This window comes from Denticeps clupeoides, chromosome 3 (genome assembly GCF_900700375.1).
Source record: "Denticeps clupeoides chromosome 3, fDenClu1.1, whole genome shotgun sequence".
Lineage (NCBI taxonomy): Eukaryota > Metazoa > Chordata > Actinopteri > Clupeiformes > Denticipitidae > Denticeps > Denticeps clupeoides.
Genome location: NC_041709.1, coordinates 29,823,773 through 29,845,112, shown reverse-complemented (window position 1 = coordinate 29,845,112; position 21,340 = coordinate 29,823,773). Strand labels below are relative to the sequence as shown.

Below are 21,340 nucleotides of genomic sequence, written 5' to 3'. Positions count from 1 at the left end.
AGTATTAATCGGTGTGATGTTTGTCGGTGTAGTATTAATCGGTGTGATGTTTGTCGGTGTAGTATTAATCGGTGTGATATTTGTCGGTGTAGTATTAATCGGTGTGATGTTTCTCGGTGTAGTATTAATCGGTGTGATATTTGTCGGTGTCGTATTAATCGGTGTGATAAAATTGGGTGACAGGACGTGGAGAATGAATGGTGTGAGAATGGTGTGAAACAGTGCGAACGTCCTCTAAAAAAGTGTGATTTCAGCCCGAGGAGGAAGAGCGCCATGAAGCAGAGGAATTGCATGAAAACGGTACACGAGACGCGCGGCGCGAGCGACGCGACGTGACGTCACGGGACGGTTGTGGCTGCACGTGAGCGCGCGTCCGGGGGCGCGCACCTCGCACCTCGCGTCGGTGGTGTAAAACCGCACGTACGGTGAAGTTGGAGCGACAGCCCCGGTCCCCACCACGTCACTCGGCACAAGAGGATGCTGCTGCCGCGGTCGCCGCTGCTGTTAGTGCTCCGTGGGGCCCGAACCGAGGTGTCCGGAGGATGAAGGCCACCTGGGTGTCCACCTGAACGCAGGACGGCTGGAAACGGTGAGTTTGCGAGTTTTTTTCTTTTTAAATCTTATGAACCCGCAGCTGAAAGGAGCACCGATCTTATTCATCAAATACTGCGGTAGAAACCAGGAAATAGTTTGCATTTTTTCCGTGTCCTTTTTAACTTCTTTCTTTTAAAAAAGTGTGTGTGTGTGTATGTGTGTATATATATATATATATATATATATATATATATTATTATTATTTTTACTTTGAATCAAATTAATGTTTTATGTGTATTTCGTTTACTTTGGAAAATATAAGAAATTGCAGACATCACTTCATTTGGACATCCTCTGAAAGCCACGTGTTGATTGCGATATATGTGTGTGTGTGTGTGTGTGTGTGTGTGTATATATATATATACACACACACACACACACACACATATATATTTTTATGCGATACGGTTCTCCCCACGTTCTCCAGTTCCCTTATCGTGTTCCGCGAGGGTTCCAGAAGTCCCGGTTCTCTGATAACAGCTCCGTTCAATATCGCGGACAACCAGGCCACCATCATCACCACCAGCCCAGCGTCTTCATATCTGACTTCCTTCACAGGCAGAAACGTTTAAAAAAAAACTACACACATAACAACTTATTTAACTTGGAGAAGTCAGCATATGAACGATCAGGATTTTTCCCCCAGTCCATCAATTCTGAGGATTTCTATACTCAGATTATTGTATTTATTTTGGTAAAAATGTTTGTTACTGATTATAGAGATGAGAAAAACCCAACATATTTTTATACAGCTTTATTATTATTTAATATTGCAATATTATTATCCTTGTATGAAGGGCCAGTCCCACACTGCAGCAAAAAACCCTGGTGAAGTTAAATATGTGAGATGTCTGTAGTTAAGTGTGATTTGCGTCATCATCATCATCATCATCATCATCCTCTGCTAATGAAATCATCCGGCCTGAGTGCCAGCCTGGTGAGGAGCACTGTGAGAGGACAGCGGTGATGAACGGGCCCAGCCCCCCCGGGGGGTTTCAGCACACCGTCTCGGGTCTTTAATCACAGCTCTAGAGCTCGTTTGGCTCTAATCGGGGTCGCGATGGCGACCCACGTTTATCCGAGGCTACGTCACTTCTCACTCATGGTTTTACGCGGAACGTCAGGGTCAGAGGTGAACTTGTTACCCACCACATTCCGACATTCCTCCAGCCTGAAGCGTTGGGGTCAAATTTCAGAAGTGTCCAGACACGCAGCAGCCGCGGCTGATGGATGGATGGTGCATTTTTTAACGTTGGATCACCTATTCCACTAGTTCTGTCTTATTCGCCGTGACTGCAAATGATCATCAATGCCAGAGACAAAAAAAAAAATTAAAAATCTAATATTCCGTCTATAATGACTGTATTCCATTACAATGGGTTTTTGTATAATTCCCAGTGTTATAATGGAAGTTTGTCTATTCCCTGGACGTTTTTTCTCTAGGGGGACAGGGCAGCGCTGGACAGTTATCACGGAATAGGAAGTGGCGCAAGAGGCCGGTAATAAATTGCAGAAGGGAAGGACTTTCGAAAAGAAAAGGGCCATTGTTGCGCTATCTGCCCGCTCGGGAAGTGAACCTCCTGCTTCGCGAGATAAATTGCGGTCCAGCGTGAGCGCGGATAATTAGCGCCGGATAATTGCGTTGATGTGGTTGTTCTCTCCTGTCCCCGCAGGGCCAACGTCCCTACGTCCCGCCCAGGTTCCTGCCCTGTGAGCTTCTGAAGAGCTGCACGAGCCGCAGGGGGCAGGGAGGGCAGAGCGCAGGAGGCGAAAGCGCAATCACCGGCGCCGCCGACACCTCTGATCACGTCCGTCGGGGGGCTCAGTGGAGGAGGAGGAGGAGACAATAGATAGTCGTCTCCCGTGATCGATTTCGCCTCTCCCCTCTCTCTGGAGTTTGGAGGAGCAGTGATGTGCTCTGATGTCGGCTTCCTCTCCGCTTCGCACCTATGGAGCCTTCTAGTGACGCGTCCAAGCCGTACGGCGCCGTGCTGAACAATGTCTACATCGCCCTGGAGCTGGTCATCGCCGCCCTCGCGGTGGGGGGCAACGTGCTGGTGTGCTGGGCCGTGTGCGTCAACAGCAACCTGCAGAGCATCACCAACTTCTTCGTGGTGTCCCTGGCCGTGGCGGACATTGCCGTGGGCCTGCTGGCCATCCCCTTCGCCATCGCCATCAGCACGGGCTTCTGCGCCAACTTCCACGGGTGCCTCTTCATCGCCTGCTTCGTGCTGGTGCTCACGCAGAGTTCCATCTTCAGCCTGCTGGCCATCGCCGTGGACCGCTACATCGCCATCAAGATCCCACTCAGGTGAGCAGATCCCCCGTTACCGTCCCATCAACCTGGTCTCACGTGGGCATCGCTTTATCTAATGGACTAGATCTTAAACCTTAACACCAGACAAGTAATCATAAAAACAACAATAATCCAGATACGGTCCATATTCTGCATTACACTGTGTGGCCCTTCTGATTCTGTTATTTCAGGCATTTTAAGTGAAGTGATTGTCACAGCACACGGTGCACACAGTGAAATTTGTCCTTTGCATTTAACCCTTCACCCTGAGTGAGCAGTGGGCAGCCATGACAGGCGCCCGGGGAGCAGTGTGTGGGGACGGTGCTTTGCTCAGTGGCACCTCAGTGGGGATCGGGATTCGAACCAGCAACCTTCTGATTACGGGGCCGCTTCCTTAACCGCTAGGCAAACCACTGCCCCGTGCATCAGATTTCATAAAACGTACACAGCTATGAGTCATATAGGTTATGGCTTGTTTACATCGCAATGCGATGTTTTCTCTGCGTATGTGGCAGCGTAGTACGGGTGGTGGGGTTTCGTGTACGGTGTTCATCTCACCTGCTTATCTGGTGCTGAGCGCCGCACACAGAGACTTATTGTGTTTTGGTAACATTGTCAGGCAGCGGGCAGTGGCGCGCGCCCAAGGCAATGTTATACTGGCGTCCCATGCCAGCCACGGGCAAAATAGAGCCACTCGTCCCCGTGTCGCCGTGACCCGCTGAAGGATTCATCGGTGTTTGATGTGTCCACAAACGGCGCGGAGTGAGGAGTCTTAAAATAAAGTTGCGGGTTGTGAGTCAGCGCCACGATCAGGCTGAATGTGCTGCTAGTTATAAATCTGGACTTCCCCACATTTCCTCTTCTAAGCGGACGGACCCATGAGACGGAGAGAAGCAGGTTTCCTGCGTCTCCCAGGATCAGACGGACGTGCATCATGGAGCGTTAAGGAATTTTAGAAAAATTTATGGGGGGTGTTTTTGGGGAATGTGCGCAATTAGGTGCACTGTCACAAGCCAAAATCAGCCAAACCAATCAGCTTGAGTGAACGTCATCCCATCCTGTGGCCTTGACCTTCGAACGACCTTGCCAGTCCAAGTCAATGGAGAATTTCCCTCAAGCTGTTCTCGAGTCGTATATCGTTCACCAGAACAGGACGGATGGGTGACCAACCCGAAAACGGCACGCCATAAAAGTGTCTAGTCCCGTAAATAACGCGCTTGGCCTCTGTAGTACGGACGCTGAGCACCCGGATGCCGTCCTGTGATGATCTAGACAGTTCGTTCTGAAGTTACAACCAGTTGAACTTGGCTTATGGTCCAGTTGGACATTTCATACTGGCACAATATCGATTCGGCACAGCAGACAGAAAATAGAGAAATAGTTCATATATAGTACGCTTATGTGTTTCTCAATTTTTCATAATAAAATATAACCTTGTTATATATATAACCTTGTTGGGGACAATGGAGTCAAAAACTGCCGATTCTAAACATAGCGTCAAAAATGATGTAAAGAGCTGGTTCCGATGGTTTATTACCACAGTCAGTAGGTTCTCGCCGTTTAAGTACTTGTTTATCCAGAAAACTGCGTGAAACTACACGGCCCAACCCTCCATGAATGGCTCGGTTATGTTTGACCCTCGGTTGCTTTAGCCAGCAACAAAATATGCAAAATAATCTGTCTTGATAGCAGGCGGCCCACACCGGATGAGGACATTCAAATCCTATCTGGCGGGCGTTTCTAGAACATCTTCCTCCTCCGTATGCTCACAGGATGTAACATTCATGCCTCTCTGTCGAATCAACACAACGGAAACAATAAAAGGTTTGCATAGATAAGCGCGGTGCCACTCTGTGGCTCCGCCAGGGTCTATCGTTCTCTTCTGGCGTTGCTCTGGAACGCTCCCCAAGACGAGGCCCTCCCAATAAACAGAGAACCTCGGTAACCACTCACGTAGACTATTTACTTTCGCCGCCGTGGGGACCCTCAGTATCTCAGAGCGGCGCCAGGGCCTATCAAGGCCCACAAAAGGTAGTCCGTGCTGACGAGCGTACGTGATACGTTGCATGCCCGGGCTGGGAAGCTGTCGATGTGACCTCGATTTGGATCCGCGGCGTCCCAGGAAGTGGGGGGTAACAGGCGTTGATTTGCCGGGGCCGCGTGGGCGCGAAAGCGGCGCCCCGGGAAGCATTGACTACAGCACAGCGCTCTTCTTTTCCCAGTTCTTACCGCATACGGATGTCCCCCCGTGCCGTTTCCTCCTTCCGATACACCTCCAGGGCAGACCTTTTAAAACAATGGGGCCATTTCTCAGGCGCTAAAGGAGGGACAGGGGTACGTATTCTCAAAAAATGCGTCCTGACCTCGTTCGTCCCCACAATGCATTCTTCGTGCGCTGTGACAAAATGCACGTATCCCCTGTGCCGCGGAGAGAGAGAGGGGAGTGCAACTCAATTCCGTATTTTAAACGGTCCGGAAAGAACGTAGCGCAGCAGGTCGAGGTCAACTCCTTTACGAATCTAATCTCTGAACGTCTTCCTTCTTGTCTCAGGTACAACAGTCTGGTGACGGGCAGTCGGGCCAAAGCCATCATCGCGGTGTGCTGGGTGCTGTCGGCGATCATCGGCCTGACGCCCATGATGGGCTGGAACCAGCGAGGGACCAACGTCACCAGCAGCGACTGCCCGGAGGGGATGACCAGGTGCCTGTTCGAGCTGGTGGTCACCATGGACTACATGGTCTACTTCAACTTCTTTGGCTGCGTCCTCCTGCCGCTGCTGGTCATGCTGGCCATCTACGCCAGCATCTTCATGGCCGCCCGGCACCAGCTGCGGCTGATGGAGCTCAAGCTGACGCAGGTGCCAGGACTCGGGAACGGGCACCACGCCGAGGGGTCCACCTCCTCTCGCTCCGTCCTCCAGAAGGAGATCCACGCCGCCAAGAGCCTGGCCATTATCGTAGGGCTTTTCGCCGTCTGCTGGCTGCCCGTCCACATTCTCAACTGCTTCACGCTCTTCTACCAGCACGGCCCAGACTGGATCATGTACCTGGCAATCATCCTGTCCCACGGAAACTCTGTAGTCAACCCGTTCATCTACGCCTACCGCATCCGGGAGTTCCGCCAAACCTTCAGACGCATCATCAGGCAGCACCTGTTTGGTCGGCGGGACGGATTAGCTGCCGGTTGCTATGGCAATGGCAGGTCGGTGACGAGCATGTCTCCCCGAATCAGCATGACGGAGTCCTCGTGTATCGCAGGAACTGTTGTCAACGGTCATGCCGTCAGTGGGGACAGCACTAGGAGCTTGAACTCCGAAGCTTTGCTGGACACCATGATGAACGTTCCTCGCGTGGAATACATGTCCTGCGGACGCCAGACCACGGAGAGCTTGACCTCGTCACTGGCACAACAGAGTGGACACGAGGTGAGCTCACGAACGGTCATGGAGGTCAGGGACTGCGGGCCAATGAGCAACCTCGCCTTGAGTTCCTTTTGCTCCGCAGCAAAGACGAACCAGTCTGAACTCACACAAGTTTCATGAACAAATGAGAGTGTAATCCCATCTAAAAAACAGAAAAAGATCGACCAATTAGTGTTGCCTTTTGAGTCCCAAGGACAGTGACCAATGAAATAAACTGACAAAGTTGTGCATATTTATAATTCAGGGATGCTCGTACAACGTTTGACTTCATAAATGATTCCTCCACATGTCCACCCCGCCTCTGCTCTTGTTTCCCTTTCTTTACTTTCTTCGTGCTAATCTACACTTACAATGATGCTTATGCTTAATATTGCAATATAAATTATGGGCACATCCAACATTATTTAAAAGGTCTTATTAGGGACAAATCCAGTCATCTTGATATATTCACACATCAGCCTGACAGACTTTCTTGATTTAGTTTTGGTTTCACAAAAAAAAGAAACGGCAATAATCTTATCAGCACCAAATTATCATTCATGTCAGGGCAGTAAAATGACAATGCTCTTTTAATGTATTCATTTAAAATTTATTTTAAATAAATTTTAATTGTCACAATATGTACCAGAACACCACGCTCAACACGCTCCTGCAGGTTCTCCGACTAGAACGTTATTCCTCTTGGTGTGGGGCGTAAACACTTCCTGTTATATTGCGTTGTTGGGATACTGCACTGCTGTCCTCCACTTTGTTTTACCAGACACGTCACCAGACGTTGCCCAAACAGTTCAGAATAACACTTCTTAATAACACTTCTTCCGACTGGTCTGGCTCATGTCCTGGTAACGCTTATCCCCTTAAAAGGTCTCATTATAAAAGGTCCTATTATAAGGGCACCTGCTACTGTAGAGAATGATGCATCCAGCCACATTTGCCGTGTATTTTACGTTAAATATACATTTACGTTTAACAGCATTTATCAGACGCCCTTATCCAGAGCACCTTACAATCAGTTACAGGGACAGTCCCCCCCTGGAGCAACTTAGGGTTAAGTGTCCTGCTCAGGGACACAATGGTAGTATATTTAGATAAACATAAATATTTATATATATATACCTATTTATATATATATTTATATAGAAACATTTATATATAAATAAACAGTGCTTACTATTTCTGCTGTATTTCCACTTTTAGTTTCCAGAATTTCTACTGTCAAACTCAGCAGAGACAGGTCAGCTGTCAGAAATGTTTAACAGGCTTAAAATGAGACATAAAACAGGCTGTTGTTACAATCCTCTAAAACAAGCCCATAAAACGATAAGATTCCCTCAAAACCTAAAGTAAATGGATGTCTGAAACGGTCCCCATGAAAACCATCATATTGTATTAGTGGTGAAGAAAGAAAGGAAGTAAATTGCTGCCAAAATCACACACGCAGACACACACATCGCTCCACACTATTATTGTATTTACAGAGAAGCTACTGACGCCAGCGAACGAGCTTAATGCAATGGACATCAAATGAAGGTCCGTGCGATGGTGTCTTTTATTGGGCCATTACACGCCCATGCTCATCATTAGCGCCCTCTCCGCCGCCCGAGGAAGGAGGAAGCAGTGGGCAGAGGCGGCAGAAGGTGTTGTGCTTTCAGGCCTGGGTACAGTTACCAGGAAGACGCTGCAGGGAAACCACCGTCGAGTCGTACCTGCGCTCCGCGCGTTTATCTTCTCATCTTCGCCCGACCGACAGGACGTGTGATTCGTGCAGGAGGGACCGGTACCCACCACATCCTGTAGAATAAAACATCCGCTTCATCTTGGAAGACTTTGAAGGTTCTTGGGTTCTCACTCAGAAATCAGCCCCGCTGGCCCAGTACACTCAACACATTCATGAATTTGAAAAGATTTGATAAAGAGAACCGCTATTTGAGTAGAAACTGTCATTCATGAACTGTAAACACTTTGAAATTACACTGATATCGTGGTCACTGCTCAATCACAGATGCACAGAGGAGAAGATCTGCAAATCAATCACAGGAGCAGGCCAGAAAATGATGTGAAATGAAGAGAAATTGTGGGCGAGAGGAGGTCACCTGGTCATGTAATGCCCTACTGATGCTCTCAGCTAATTATGTGGTGCACATCTCTAACCAACCAGTGAGAATCTTAAAAGGGCACAATCTAAAGAAACTAAAACATGAAGTTCTGAGCCAATAAATCCAAGGGGCAGTGGTGGCCTAGCTCTCTACGGGTTGTGTCACCATGTGCTATGCTGCAGTGTTTCACAAAAAAAAAAAGCATATCTATCAATATATTGTGAAGAAAGTGATTCTGCCAATTGGTCGACGACTGATATTGCTGCTTTATTGTTCATTCTTGTGGTTTGTTCATGAAATTTGCCAAAAAAGGTTTAATTACAATGTGTAATTGTACGCAGAAAATAATGTCCTCAATAAATCCAATGAAAAATATTTTTTCCGTTGGGTTACTGTTGTATATGGATCAAATCTATTTATTCTCATGAAATTTCATAGCACAGTTTTACTGCAGAAATTTCAGCAGTAAAAAGTTGCTAAATACTTATAAATAACACAATTCAATGTTTTTTCTTTAATAATGGCAGTAGATTAGAGGCTAATAAACTCACCCATCCAGGTAGAAAATAGCAGCCAATGTGCATGATATTTCAAGACATTATAAAATAGTTTAATTAACCCGGCTACCCACTCACCCTTCTTTTTGGCCAAATCCATCAGTTAGTCCAACAAAGACATTTTTGTTCATCGTGGGTTTGGTTCCTGTTAAATGTGCCGTATTGAAATGATGTAAACACGGCAGGTTGCCAGTTACAGTTATAACTGGACGTGGCAGGACGGCCCACCAACACTTTCCTCATTTTTTTTTCTTCTCGATTATGCACATGCTCTGAGATATTGTGCATTGTTTAAATTATTGTGGTCTACAAAAAAAAAGAAAATGCGCGACGTGTGTGCGTGTCTCTCCCAGCAGGCAGTGCGCCTCACACCACTCATCTCATCAGCTCGACAGGGTTTTATCTTTGTTTGAACTGGCAGCTGAGACTCCACGGTGCTGAGAAGTGACTGTTTGGGTATGTTGAAGTGAGTGAGTGAGTGTGTGAGATGTTCATGAATGAATGTGAGGGAGGAAAAGTTCACAGAGGAAGCGATTCGCTTGATAATTGAACTATCGATTAATCGTGAAGACAAACAGACCTTGTTCGGATCGGTGTCGTGTTTCTGCACGGTCCCTCTCACACGTAGCGGCGCTTCCCAGCAATGTGCTGTTTGTTTTTTCCTCAGGAATTCTATCCACCGAAGCGGCGACTTGTATATGTTGTACGTCTTCTGACATGTCAGCCATTTCCCACTGGCCAGTCATTGTGCGAGCCCTGGCTGTGTTATCCTTGGCCATAAAGCCAACAAATCCAGGGCCAGTGAAATGTGGGACTCCTCGCCACTCTTATTTTCTCACAAAACAAATGGTTCCTCCAAAATAAGAACAGGGAGTTGAGGCCTTCACGTCTTCCCGTCACTCGTACGCCTGTCGGCCTAACAGAAGGCCGGAGCGTGACATAGATCTGGCCGCTCTGGCAGGTTCATTCTGCTGCCGAAATTAGGTTCGGAGTCAATTTGTGGAGCCGGTGGCAAGTCGGCTGACTGTTCAATCTGTATCCAGATCTGTCTGCAGGGTCTGTCGGCGCTTTGGCCTCGTGTGCCCTCCTGACCCCCGGGGAACGCGTGAAGATCCATGGAGAGGTTTGGAGCGTCACACAGGGGGTCACACAGAGGTCACTGGAAAACCTCGATTCTGTTTTTTAAATGACAAATTTCATTCTGTTTCGTTTAATTTGAGTAGTTTTGTTGTGTAGGACCCATGCTCACCATGCTCACCAACATGAACGTCCCAGGCACCAGTACAATGCAGTTCATCTAAGCAGCAAGCAACTTTTTTTATGTAACAAAAGAACCCAGTCGAACATTGATGAAATATTGATTTACCTAATTTTCTGAATTTCTTTTCATTGAACAGTGAGATAATGTGTTTGAGAAACAGTCTCTCAGTGCAATTATGTTCTCCATCTGAAGACTTCTGCTTGTAGGAGATCGTTCATTAGTTCTTCTAGCACATCGCTAGATAATCAACATGAACATTATAGTCATTTTCACTCTTTAAAAAATATTATTTGTGTGTTTTACAATTTTAGATCATCCCTTATTGAGCTGTTTACTGTGATTAGTTTCACTACTGCCTAAAACCTTTGCAAAGCACTGTACATAATATGCTAGACTACTTAATTAAGGCCTTGTTTATTGTTCTAGTTAAATAAGTGCCATATTTAGACTTTTTTTATGTTTCCCATGCTCAGTGAAACGTTTCTTGTACGTTCCGTCACATCCATCAGGGGCAGAGATGCATGGTTCGCGTCCCTGTGGAAATCACGTCTTTGAGAAATGTTCTAATGAGCTGCGTTCTGTGCACAAATGAATCTTTTACAAGGAGACAGAGCGAGCGAGGAGAAAAACAATGACACCGCGGGGAGCATCTGATTATCTGTCTCGCTTTTTCCCTCCACACACAGACTGAGGTCATTTCGCTTTGGCCTGACTTCAGTGCCTGTGCTCAGAAAGTGCCTTACAGATGCAGCGCTGACCTCAATTCAGGAATTTTCTGGTAAACTTCCAACAAAGGAGCAAATCTGAATACATTTCATGAATGAAGTTGCGTGTTGATTGTATTTGTTTTCAATCTCTTTCAATGTTATTGTTTCATGTTGAGAAAAAAATTACTTGTCTTCACTATATTGGTCACTCTGAATTATTGAATTCCATTTACAGACATTGGTGAAACAAAATGAGACGTTCTGAAGCACTCCAGACTTCTAGAGTGGTACTGTGATAGGAATCCACCTCTGTTAGGGGTTTCATTGTCAAGCGCAAGCATTTAGGAACAAGAGCAACGCACCCATCATGGGTCATGTAAGAAGAGAAGTAAGAAGAAGTGAAGTGATTGTCACGTGTGATACACAGCACACAGTGCACACAGTGAAATATGTCCTCTTCATTTAACCCATCACCCTGAGTGAGCAGTGGGCAGCCATGAAAGGCCCGGGGAGCAGTGTGTGGGGACGGTGCTTTGCTCAGTGGCACCTTGGCGGATCGGGATTCTAACCGGCAACCTTCTGATTACGGGGCCACTTCCTTAACCGCTAGGCCACCACTGCCCCAATAGTTAAAGCTTACAGCACCTGGTATTCCCAGGCAGTCTCCCATCCAAGTACTAACCAGGCCCAAGCCTTCTTAGCTTCCGAGATCAGAGGAGATCGGGCGTTCTTCGGCTGGTATGGCCCTAAGCCACAAGGTCACAAAATGTGGTCAGTGACTGCTGATATCCATGGAGCTCTTCTGGATGGAGAGGCACGCCACCTCTGGACTGTAGAGCAGTGGAAACGTGGTCTGCATAGTGATGAAGCTGGGCGGGTCTGGGTTTGGAACATTACCTGCCTGACTGCATAAAGGTCAATCGTAATGCTTCAGCATACCAAGGCATTTTGCACAATTTCATGCTCCCACCTGAACCCTTTTCTGGTTCAGCATGAACAACACACATGACAAACACAACCAAAATGTGTTTGTTAAATCTCTATTTAACCCGTCACCCTTAGTGAGCAGTGGGAACCCATGAAAGGCTCCCGGGGAGCACTGTGTGGTGATGTGGGGACCTTCATGGCACCTTGGCAGCTTGGCAATTTGAACCTGCAACCCTTTGGTTACCAGTCCGGCCACCACCGCCCCACCAAATGATGGTGCCCCAGTGTAAAAAACAAGGTACTCAAAACAAGGTTTGTACTTTTACTCAAGTCAAGTTGTCTTCTACTGTGTGTTAAACTGCCAGAACACACCTCCAGCCTTGTCTTTTCCAATGCCACACACATCTTAGTTTTGCTCTAACATGTAAAAGTACAAAAGGAAAAAAAAGTAGTTATTTGTGTGTACCGGAGTTAAAGTAAAAAGTAAAAAAAGTAAAAAAAATGTAAATACTTCAGTAAAATAGTGATACACAAAAAATTACATTAACTTCATTACTATCCACCACTGAGGTTGGGTGCGTTTGGTGTGATAGAACTTGACTGGATCACACTGTACCCACACTGACCTCAACCCCAATGAACACCTTTGGGATAAACTACACCAGAGATCGTCTGTAAATATTCTCAGTCATCCAGGTGAATTTGTCTGAAAGTTGAGTCATGGCAACTGGACTTTCTTTCTTTAAGACGTTTCATTCTACATCCACAGAACTTTGTCAATTCCATCAGAGATTGCAGGCCAGACCTTCTCATCCAACATCTCGATCCATCAGAAATACTCCAACATCTTGTGGTTTTACAGCTCCCACATCTAAAACCTATGACTACATGGGAGGATTATCTGTAATGTCATTGTCAACAAGCCTTCAAAGAAGACTGGGAGCTGTAAAGGGAGAAGGCCAACTTCATATTAAAGTCTAGTCAGGTCATTAAAATCTCTGTTGGTCTTATGGCCACCCCTATGCTTTTATCCAAATGCTTTATATATCAGTCTATCACTTGTTCAGTAGCCATAGCCGCTTAATACAGATCCAGATTTTGGGACTAAAAACCCACCCTGGAACACTGGGTGTATGGACCAGAGTGGGATGCCAGGCCACCCTTGAACGCTTTACCTATCTGTCTTTCCGTCCATTTGTCTATCTATGTGTGTGTGTGTGTGTGTGTGTGTGTGTATAACAGCATAATCAACGCCACTCGCTTTGCCCACATGTGGGTTTAATGTCCTGTCTGACTGGAGTATACCGACGCTTCAATTAGTAATGTGATGATCACCATCATGCTGTGAAGAACACCAGTAATTGATCTGGAAAGGTGCAGCAGATCAATCCTTTTAAGTCATCCAACGCTCCAGATAAAATCTCTTGTAAGCTCTGTGCAAGAGAAGATCAGGACAGTCTTCGTTCTTGATCAATAATCTAATTATATTGAGACCATCTTCCTTGTCAGACTTGTTTTATTGCTCCCACAGAGCGAACATCAGATTCCGGTCAGTACCAGGGAAAAGAGAGAGGCTGGCTAATTCAAACATGTATGAGGGATATTACGACCCATTTAGGGCTGAAACGGGTATTAGAATAACTTGAAAGACTCGATTACAAAAAATATTTGAGGTAAATACTTTGCCTCGAGGCTTCGTTTAAAAGTAGTCGCATCTATTATCGTATCAGTCCCGCTTTGTAGACTACTGCACAGCACTGGTATCATTGTTTCAGATGGACTGTTTTAACTGAAGAACGTTTTATGGCGATGTGATATATTTTATGCGCTATGGCAATGGCGGAAAATTACGATATAAATTACGATAACAAGCGTAGTCGGAGCTTCTACAAGGAGCTTCTACAAGGTATCATATTTATGATTTCTAACTGATTTGTAGCCTGTGTTATGGGGCTGGGCATTTATACGATCTTGATTGATGATCGTGAAAGATTCTTGGGCATTTTTCACAATCCATAAAGTTGCAGAATTCAGCATCTTTTGTGTGTGTCTTTGCGTTTCTTTTAAACAGAGATATGCGACTGCCAGATATCCAAAGTCTCACAAAAGTTTCCAGAATCTACTACATATTGATGCCTGCAAATTCCATAAAATATCCCGATAACTACAGCAAGCAAACAAGTGCAAGCAAGCAAGACATTAACGTTTGCATTACGCTTCACACGACAGAATGAGAGAGAGTATGTGTATGCTGTCCTTTGGACAAACAGCATCCTGATTGGTCAGAAAATAAGCTAATCAGATTGTGGGTGGGGTTTTATTTAATTTCTTTGGGAGGCTATGATAATACTGGTTACATGTGTACCCGACAAAGACCTTACATTGACCTTACCCGTGGAAGCGATGAACATTCAGCAAAAGTACAAGGCGAAATCCATGTAGCTGCATCACAGATATCAGAAAGGGGAACACCCTTTAGGGCTGTCCAAGATGTGACAATGAACACAGGGCACTGCACACCCAAAGATTCTGATATTCGGGATCAACTTGGGACCCAGGGCCTTGCTGGCCAGAGGGGAGCTATCAGCAACAGGCAGTGGCCGCAGTGCCGCGCCCTTCACAGTGTCCTCCACAAAAGAGGAAGGGGAGGAAAAGCATATAAAATTGTCCATGGCCAGTCGTGGCCCTGAGCATCCTGACCAAGTGACCCCTGACTCGTCTGTCAAGGAAAACCATTTGGAGCAATGGGTTGTTTGTTTGTTGGCAAATAGATCCACCATTGCCCAACCATATGTCCTCCACACCAGGTCCACCATCTCTGGGTTCAGCCTCCAATCCCCCTGCAGTTTTCCCTGTGACAGAGCATCACAGAAGGTACAACACACAAATGGAAAGAAGATTGTCCTGCGCCCATTCCAGCAGGTTCTGAGCCACCTATAGTGCTGCACTTGACCTCGTACCACCATGGTACTCGTCATGTACGGACCAGCTCCAAGGTGTTTATGTGGGCAGTCCGTAATGCAACCATCCACAGGCCCCCTAACGAAAAGAAAGGCATCGGTCCACACCACACAACTTCCCACTGTCCTGGTGATGGCCGAGAGGGACACCGCGAGTGAGAAACTGTTCCTGAGACCACCTTGCCAGGGTGCGTACACAACGTTGTCTGATTTTCACTATTGTGTGTCTGTTGCATACCAGACACAGCTGGAGCTGCAGAATCTACCTCTGGAATGTTCTTAGCAACAGGAAGCCCAGCGGGATGACTGCTGATGCTGCTGTCAGTACACACGGAGGGGGCCAAGCCCTGCAACAATGGAGGATATTCTGCCTGGAGTTGGTGAGGCCAACATTGTGTGTGAGTCCAGTGCCAGACCTGTGAAATGTGTTGTCTGTTTCAGGACTAACTTGCATCTGTTCCACTTAACCTGGAACCCTAATGCAGTTATGTGGTGTAGTAACTGGTGGGTGTCAGTCACAGGTTCTTCGGGCTACACCGCACTGACAGGCCAGTCGTCCAGATATGGAAGAATGCTGCTCCTTTCCTCTGGAAAAAATGTGAAGAACTTTGATCTGGTAGACCATCCCCATAAACAAAGGACACACATGGAAGGAAAGGACACACTTGGTATGTGTCTGGCTGGGGTTGAGGACACTGACAGTGAGCTACATTGGAAGCCCCAGAAGTTGGCCTATAGGGGGCATGACTACAATGGGGAGCAGGGATGTTGGGTGACCTGAAAGAAGATGCAGCGCCCACATGACGAGAGCGAGATTCTGTAGCTGACACGGCACGATCAAAGCATCCTGTGCAGATGGTCCAAAGATTCTCCCTGGTGCCAATGGTAGGGAATTGGAGACTCTGCAAAGGAATCTGACAAATGGCATGGCCAACTGTCCCTGTCTCTTGCATTGTTGCCAGTGCCCTGAACATTTGGTCCGGAGAGACTGCCTTTGCCGCACCGGACCCCACAGAGGTGAAATCATGGCATTGTGGAATTAAGACAGAAGTGTGCCGTGAACGATAGAGGAACACATTGCCTGATGACATTGGTGCTGGTGCATCCAGCTGCAAACATGCAAGCATCGTGTTCGTCACAGACCCCACCACTGAACCTGGTGGACAGAGCCGAAAGCACATCACTTCACACAGCATCAGACTGAGCTTCGCTCAGCACAGGAGCAAGAGATGATTCACCAACAAAGAAGCTGTCAGACGCAACCACTAACAACACCTCCAACTCCATCATTGGATGATGCAGTGGTGGCGTATCGGTTAAGGAAGCGGCCCCGTAATCAGAAGGTTGCCGGTTCAAATCCCAAATGCCACTGAGGTACACACTGCTCCCCGGGTGCCTGTCATGGCTGCCGACTGCTCACCAAGGGTGATGATTAAAAGCAGAGGACAGATTTTGTTGTGTCTCCGTGTGTTGTGCTGCAGTGTTTCACAATGACAATCACTTCACTTTCAACTCCTGAGCAGGTCGTTCGGGTGAAATTGAGGACTTGTGCTAATGGTGGGTCCCCCGAATTTGTCAGTGCCTCCACCATGGGGTTAGATTTAAGAAGGAAGACTAAAAGACGCTCCACAATAGGAGAAAGCCGCTCTTATTTCTGTTCTAAGTTTTTGACGGTTTTATGTTTTTTTTTTATGTTGGTGGGAGCTTGTGAAAAAACAAAAGGGAAACATACCTGAGCGCAACCAGAGCGCTGATACCGCCGCACTCCTTTATTATTATTTCTCAGGCGCGGTAATAAACACTCTGTAACCAAGATATAAACCAGGTAAACCAACAGAGAAAATACCTGAATCGAAGATGCGTGGTAATGAAGTTTGTGTGGAGCACCGCAGTCCTCACCAAGCTCATCTGAAGTCTTCTTCAGTCACAAACTGCACAGTATCACCGCACTTAAAGCCGGGAAAAATAATACATAGTAAGGGAGAAATACCAAAAAGATGTGTGCATGGTGCTTATGTACAGTACTTGAGCACACATTTAGAAATCATGGGCTGAACAGGGAAGAAAGCACAGGCAAAGGACATTGTAGTGCAAAAAGAGGGATTTATTCAACTTAAAACAAGAAAGGAAACGTGAAAATAACATATGGCATATGGTGATTGGCAGGAAACTGAAAACTACACATACGGTAGGGACAGATCGTCAATGTAGCCGCATCTTTTCGCGGCCGCCCTTTGTATTTAACAGGGCCTAATCGTTCCCACTCAGCGAGCTTCAGATGGGAACGATTAGGCCCTGTTAATCGGCCGTGTACACAGGAACTGAGCGTCAAATTCATATTTTTGAATTTGCTGCTTCTTGGCATTGTAAATTATACACTGAATTTTTTTCAGAAATGTTGTTTCTGAAAATCAAAGCCTGATCAAATTTTTAAATATGATGGAATCTGGATACATTTGGAAACTGAACAGTTTAAGTTGGATTATTAGTAATGCTTGAAATGTTTATTTACATGTTCTTTTTACTTTTCTCTATCTTTTTACTCAGATGGGGCTATATAAGGGGCTATTCCTCTTTTTCTTTTTTATTCAAATAAAACTAAGGACAAGTAGGTTATATATTTCATAGTTTTTTCATGTACATCATAAATGTTTTACTGAACGGTTGATTAAATGGGCTTAGTTCAGAAGCCAATAAGCCACAGGTTTTAATATTTGATCTAATGAAAGTGTTGAGTTTGAATAAAAACCTTTTTTGGTTTTGCTTGCTCATTTTAAGAGGTTTTTCATGTTGCATAACACACTATTGATATTGTACACTATTACAATCAGTAGTTACAGGGACAGTCCCCCTGGAGACACTCAGGGTTAAGTGTCTTGTTCAGGGACACAATGGTAATATATTTATATGTACATAAATATTTATATATAAACATATTTATATGTACTTTTGTACAGTTTGTTATCCTTCGTGTCTCACTATCCCTTTCTCAAACCGATCCTAGTCACACTCCTTTTGTGCCTTTACACATGAACCGTTTTCAACCCAATAGTTCATAATAATAATCGCCAACAGCTTCTTGTAGCTTCTTTTCACCGACCATCAGACACCTGAACACTCAGAACTCATCCCTCTGGACTGACACAGTCACACATACACACTCGCACGGCCTCTGTTATATTGTATGATTATCTATCTTTAATATTATCAGCACTTAATTAATGCACTGTTCCATTTTGCAAGGCAATATTTGCACATTTATCGTTCATTTCACCTGTTTAGCGCTGTCTGTCTCATGTTACTTTGTTAAATGTTACTCTTGCACTGCCTGTGTCCCCTGTTTGAACCTTATGCAGTTTGTCTGTGACACACATGTGCACTTTATGTAAGTATGTAACTTTGTCTAATTGTTCAAAATGTTACATGTAGCACCAGGTTCCAGAGAAATGTTATTTCGTTTCACTATGTACTGTCTAACATCTACATAGCTGAAATGACTTAAAGCTCAACTTTAACACCGCACTGCTCCAGGGGTGCGATCCTCTGACCTCACCCTTGCCTGGGAAGAAGACCGGTGTGGCTATTCCTTGTCTAATTCGTATAGGAATACATGCAAAGAATTAAAACTTTATAATATGTCTTGGGTTTAATGTGCAGTATACTTGTTAATGGTGGCGTAGCAGGTAAGAAAGCAGACTCGTAACCGAAGGGGTGCAGGTTCAACTCCCAAACTGCCATGGTGCCACTGAGGTCCTTACACACTGCTCCCCAGGCACCTTTCATGGCGGCCCGTTGCTTACAAAGATGCAGAGGACACATTTTGCTTTGTGCACCATGTGCTGTGCTTGTTCTGTATCACAATGACCAAAAAAATCACTTTCAGTTGTAATAACAAAGCATTACAGCATTCAATGGATGAAAGAGAGTCTATTAAAAATGTATTTAAAAACCAGGTCACGTACAAAGTTGTAAAATCTGAACTGGCAACCAGTAACTAGTATAAATGGCAGGCAGACTACCCAAGAACCGCAGTGAACCGCATTCAAAGATGGACCTGGAGATGAACAGCGGTCAAAGGCACCATGGCAGAAAATCACATTGAATCTGGGAACAATGAGCATTTCCACACGTACACAATATATTACTGTCACATACGCTTCCACACACAAAAACAAGCATAACAGCCCACTTCCTGTACAGGGACAGAAATACAACACTGTGCACTTTTGAGGCTTTTTTCTGGCAAATCAGAATGTATTCTTGGCCCGTCTGTTGTTTTGCTTTCCTTGAGGAAAGTTTCCCCCTTTTGTAGGAAAATTAGTATCTTTTCAGTTTCAGCACACATCACACAATATTATGTTCCAACGTAATACCGCGCTGTGCAGTCTCCAAACATTACGGTTAATTAATTGGAACCAATGTCTCCTTTCAATACTTATTAAATTATTAATTTTAATTCATCTAGAAATCTAGAAGTTTTTAGTATGACATTAAAAAGACTGGGGGAACATTAATGAACGTAGTTCAAGCAAATGAATGTGAATGTGAAAGTGACACAACAAAATGTGTCCTCTGCTTTTAACCATCACCCTTGGTGAGCAGTGGGCAGCCGTGAGAGTATGAACATAGGAGGTTACTTGGGGGATGCACGTGGCAGTGCCAGTCCCAAGCTGGGGTGAATGGGGAGGGTTATATCTGGAATGGCATCCGGCATACAAATTTTGCAGATCGGCTGTGATGATCTGCAGTTACTTGAACGTGCTTTTGCATATAAGTGTACAGGTACATGAAAAGGGGTCAGAATGCCACAGCAGTTCAGATCCATCTGCTGCTGTGTCCTCACGATCAGTAATATGACACTCCACACAAAAAAGGTACAACAATGTATTTATCTCAGAACTATTTAAAAAGTATTATCATAGTTTTATACGATATTTAATCTTTATCTTTTTCCCTTTAATTTATACTAATAGTGTGATCAGTTTACTTTGTAACAGTTTAAGTGACAAATAAAGAATCTTGAATATTGAAAATAAAGATTTACTTGAACTTTTGCATGTATTGTATTTTATTACCCCTATATAGACTTAATTAGGCACACTTGTCCAACTGCTCGTTGATGCAAATAAATGAAATCACATGGTGGCAACTCAATGCATTAAGGCATGGTGACATGGTCAAGACGAACCGCTGCAGTTCAAACCAAGCTTAGTGAAGTGAAGTGATTGTCACATGTGATACACAGCAGCACAGCACATGGTGCACACAGTGAAATTTGTCCTCTGCATTTAACCCATCACCCTGAGTGAGCAGTGGGCAGCCATGACAGGCGCCCGGGGAGCAGTGTGTGGGGACGGTGCTTTGCTCAGTGGCACCTCAGTGGCACCGCTAGGCCACCACTGCCCCCTTAAGGTGATTTAAGTGACTTTGACTGTGGCGTGATTGTTGGTGCCAGACAGGCTGGTCTCAGTATTTCAGAAACTGCTGATCTTCTGAGATTGTCACGCACGACCATCTCTAGGGTTTACAGAGAATGGTACGAAAAAGGGAAAACATCCAGTGAGCGGCAGTTCTGTGGGCAAAAATGCCTTGTTGATGCCAGAGGTCAGAGGAGAATGGCCAGAGTGGTTTGAGCTGATAGAAAGGCAACAGTAACTCAAATAACCACTTGTTACATCCAAGGTATGCAGAAGAGCATCTCTGAACGCACAACACCTCGAACCTGGAGGCAGATGGGCTACAGCAGCAGAAGACCACACCGGGCGCCACTCCCGTCAGCTAAGAACAGGAAGCCGAGGCTACAGGTCGTGCAGGCTCATCGAAACTGGACAACAGAAGATTTGGAAAATGGTTCTCGATTTCTGCTGTGACATTCAGCTGATAGGGGCAGAATTTGGCGTGGAAAGCATGGTTCCATCCTGCCTTGTATCAACGGTTCAGGCTGGTGGTGGTGGTGTAATGGTGCGTGGGACATTTTCTTGGCACACTTTAGGTCCCCGTTGCAACGCCACAGCCTACCTGAGTATTGCTGCTGACCATGTCCATCCCTTTATGACCCCATGCACCCACAGTGTCATAAAGCTCGACTCATCCCAGACTGGTTTCTTGAACATGACAATGAGTTCACTGTACTCAAATGGCCTCCACAGTTGCCAGATCGCAATCCAACAGAGCACCTTTGGGATGTGGTGGAATGGAAGACAAATCTGCAGCAACTGCGTGATGCCATCATGTCAATATGGACCAATATCTCTGAGGAATGTTTCCAGGACCTTGTTGAATCTATGCCGTGAAGGATTAAGGCAGCTCTGAAGGCAAAACGGGGTTCCAACCCGGTAGTAGCAAGGTGTGCCTAATAAAGTGGCCGGTGAGTGTATGAATCTAATTCAACACTAGAATCAGAAATGTACATGCTTATATTTCACATTCAGCGTATTGTGTGTGACGTCAGTGGTGCTGTCTTACTCCCGGACAGAAGGGGGCGCTCCACCTCGCGCCGTCACCCACTACACCTGAGACG

General features: G+C 45.7%; 1 protein-coding gene and 1 non-coding gene across 2 annotated transcripts; one reads left to right on the top strand and one right to left on the bottom strand.

Annotated features, from left to right (window-relative positions):
• The first annotated feature begins 367 nt into the window (after positions 1-367).
• adora2ab (adenosine A2a receptor b) lies at positions 368-6,603 on the top strand. The gene is made up of 3 exons (XM_028973114.1): positions 368-589; positions 2,268-2,905; positions 5,442-6,603. The coding sequence occupies exons 2-3, from the start codon at positions 2,544-2,546 to the stop codon at positions 6,430-6,432; spliced, it is 1,353 nt and encodes a 450-aa protein (XP_028828947.1). The 5' UTR covers positions 368-589; positions 2,268-2,543; the 3' UTR covers positions 6,433-6,603.
• A 4,963-nt stretch (positions 6,604-11,566) lies between these two features.
• On the bottom strand, positions 11,567-11,685 carry LOC114787252 (5S ribosomal RNA). The gene has a single exon (XR_003749382.1). It is a non-coding gene; the product is annotated as a 5S ribosomal RNA (ribosomal RNA).
• Positions 11,686-21,340: the final 9,655 nt, after the last annotated feature.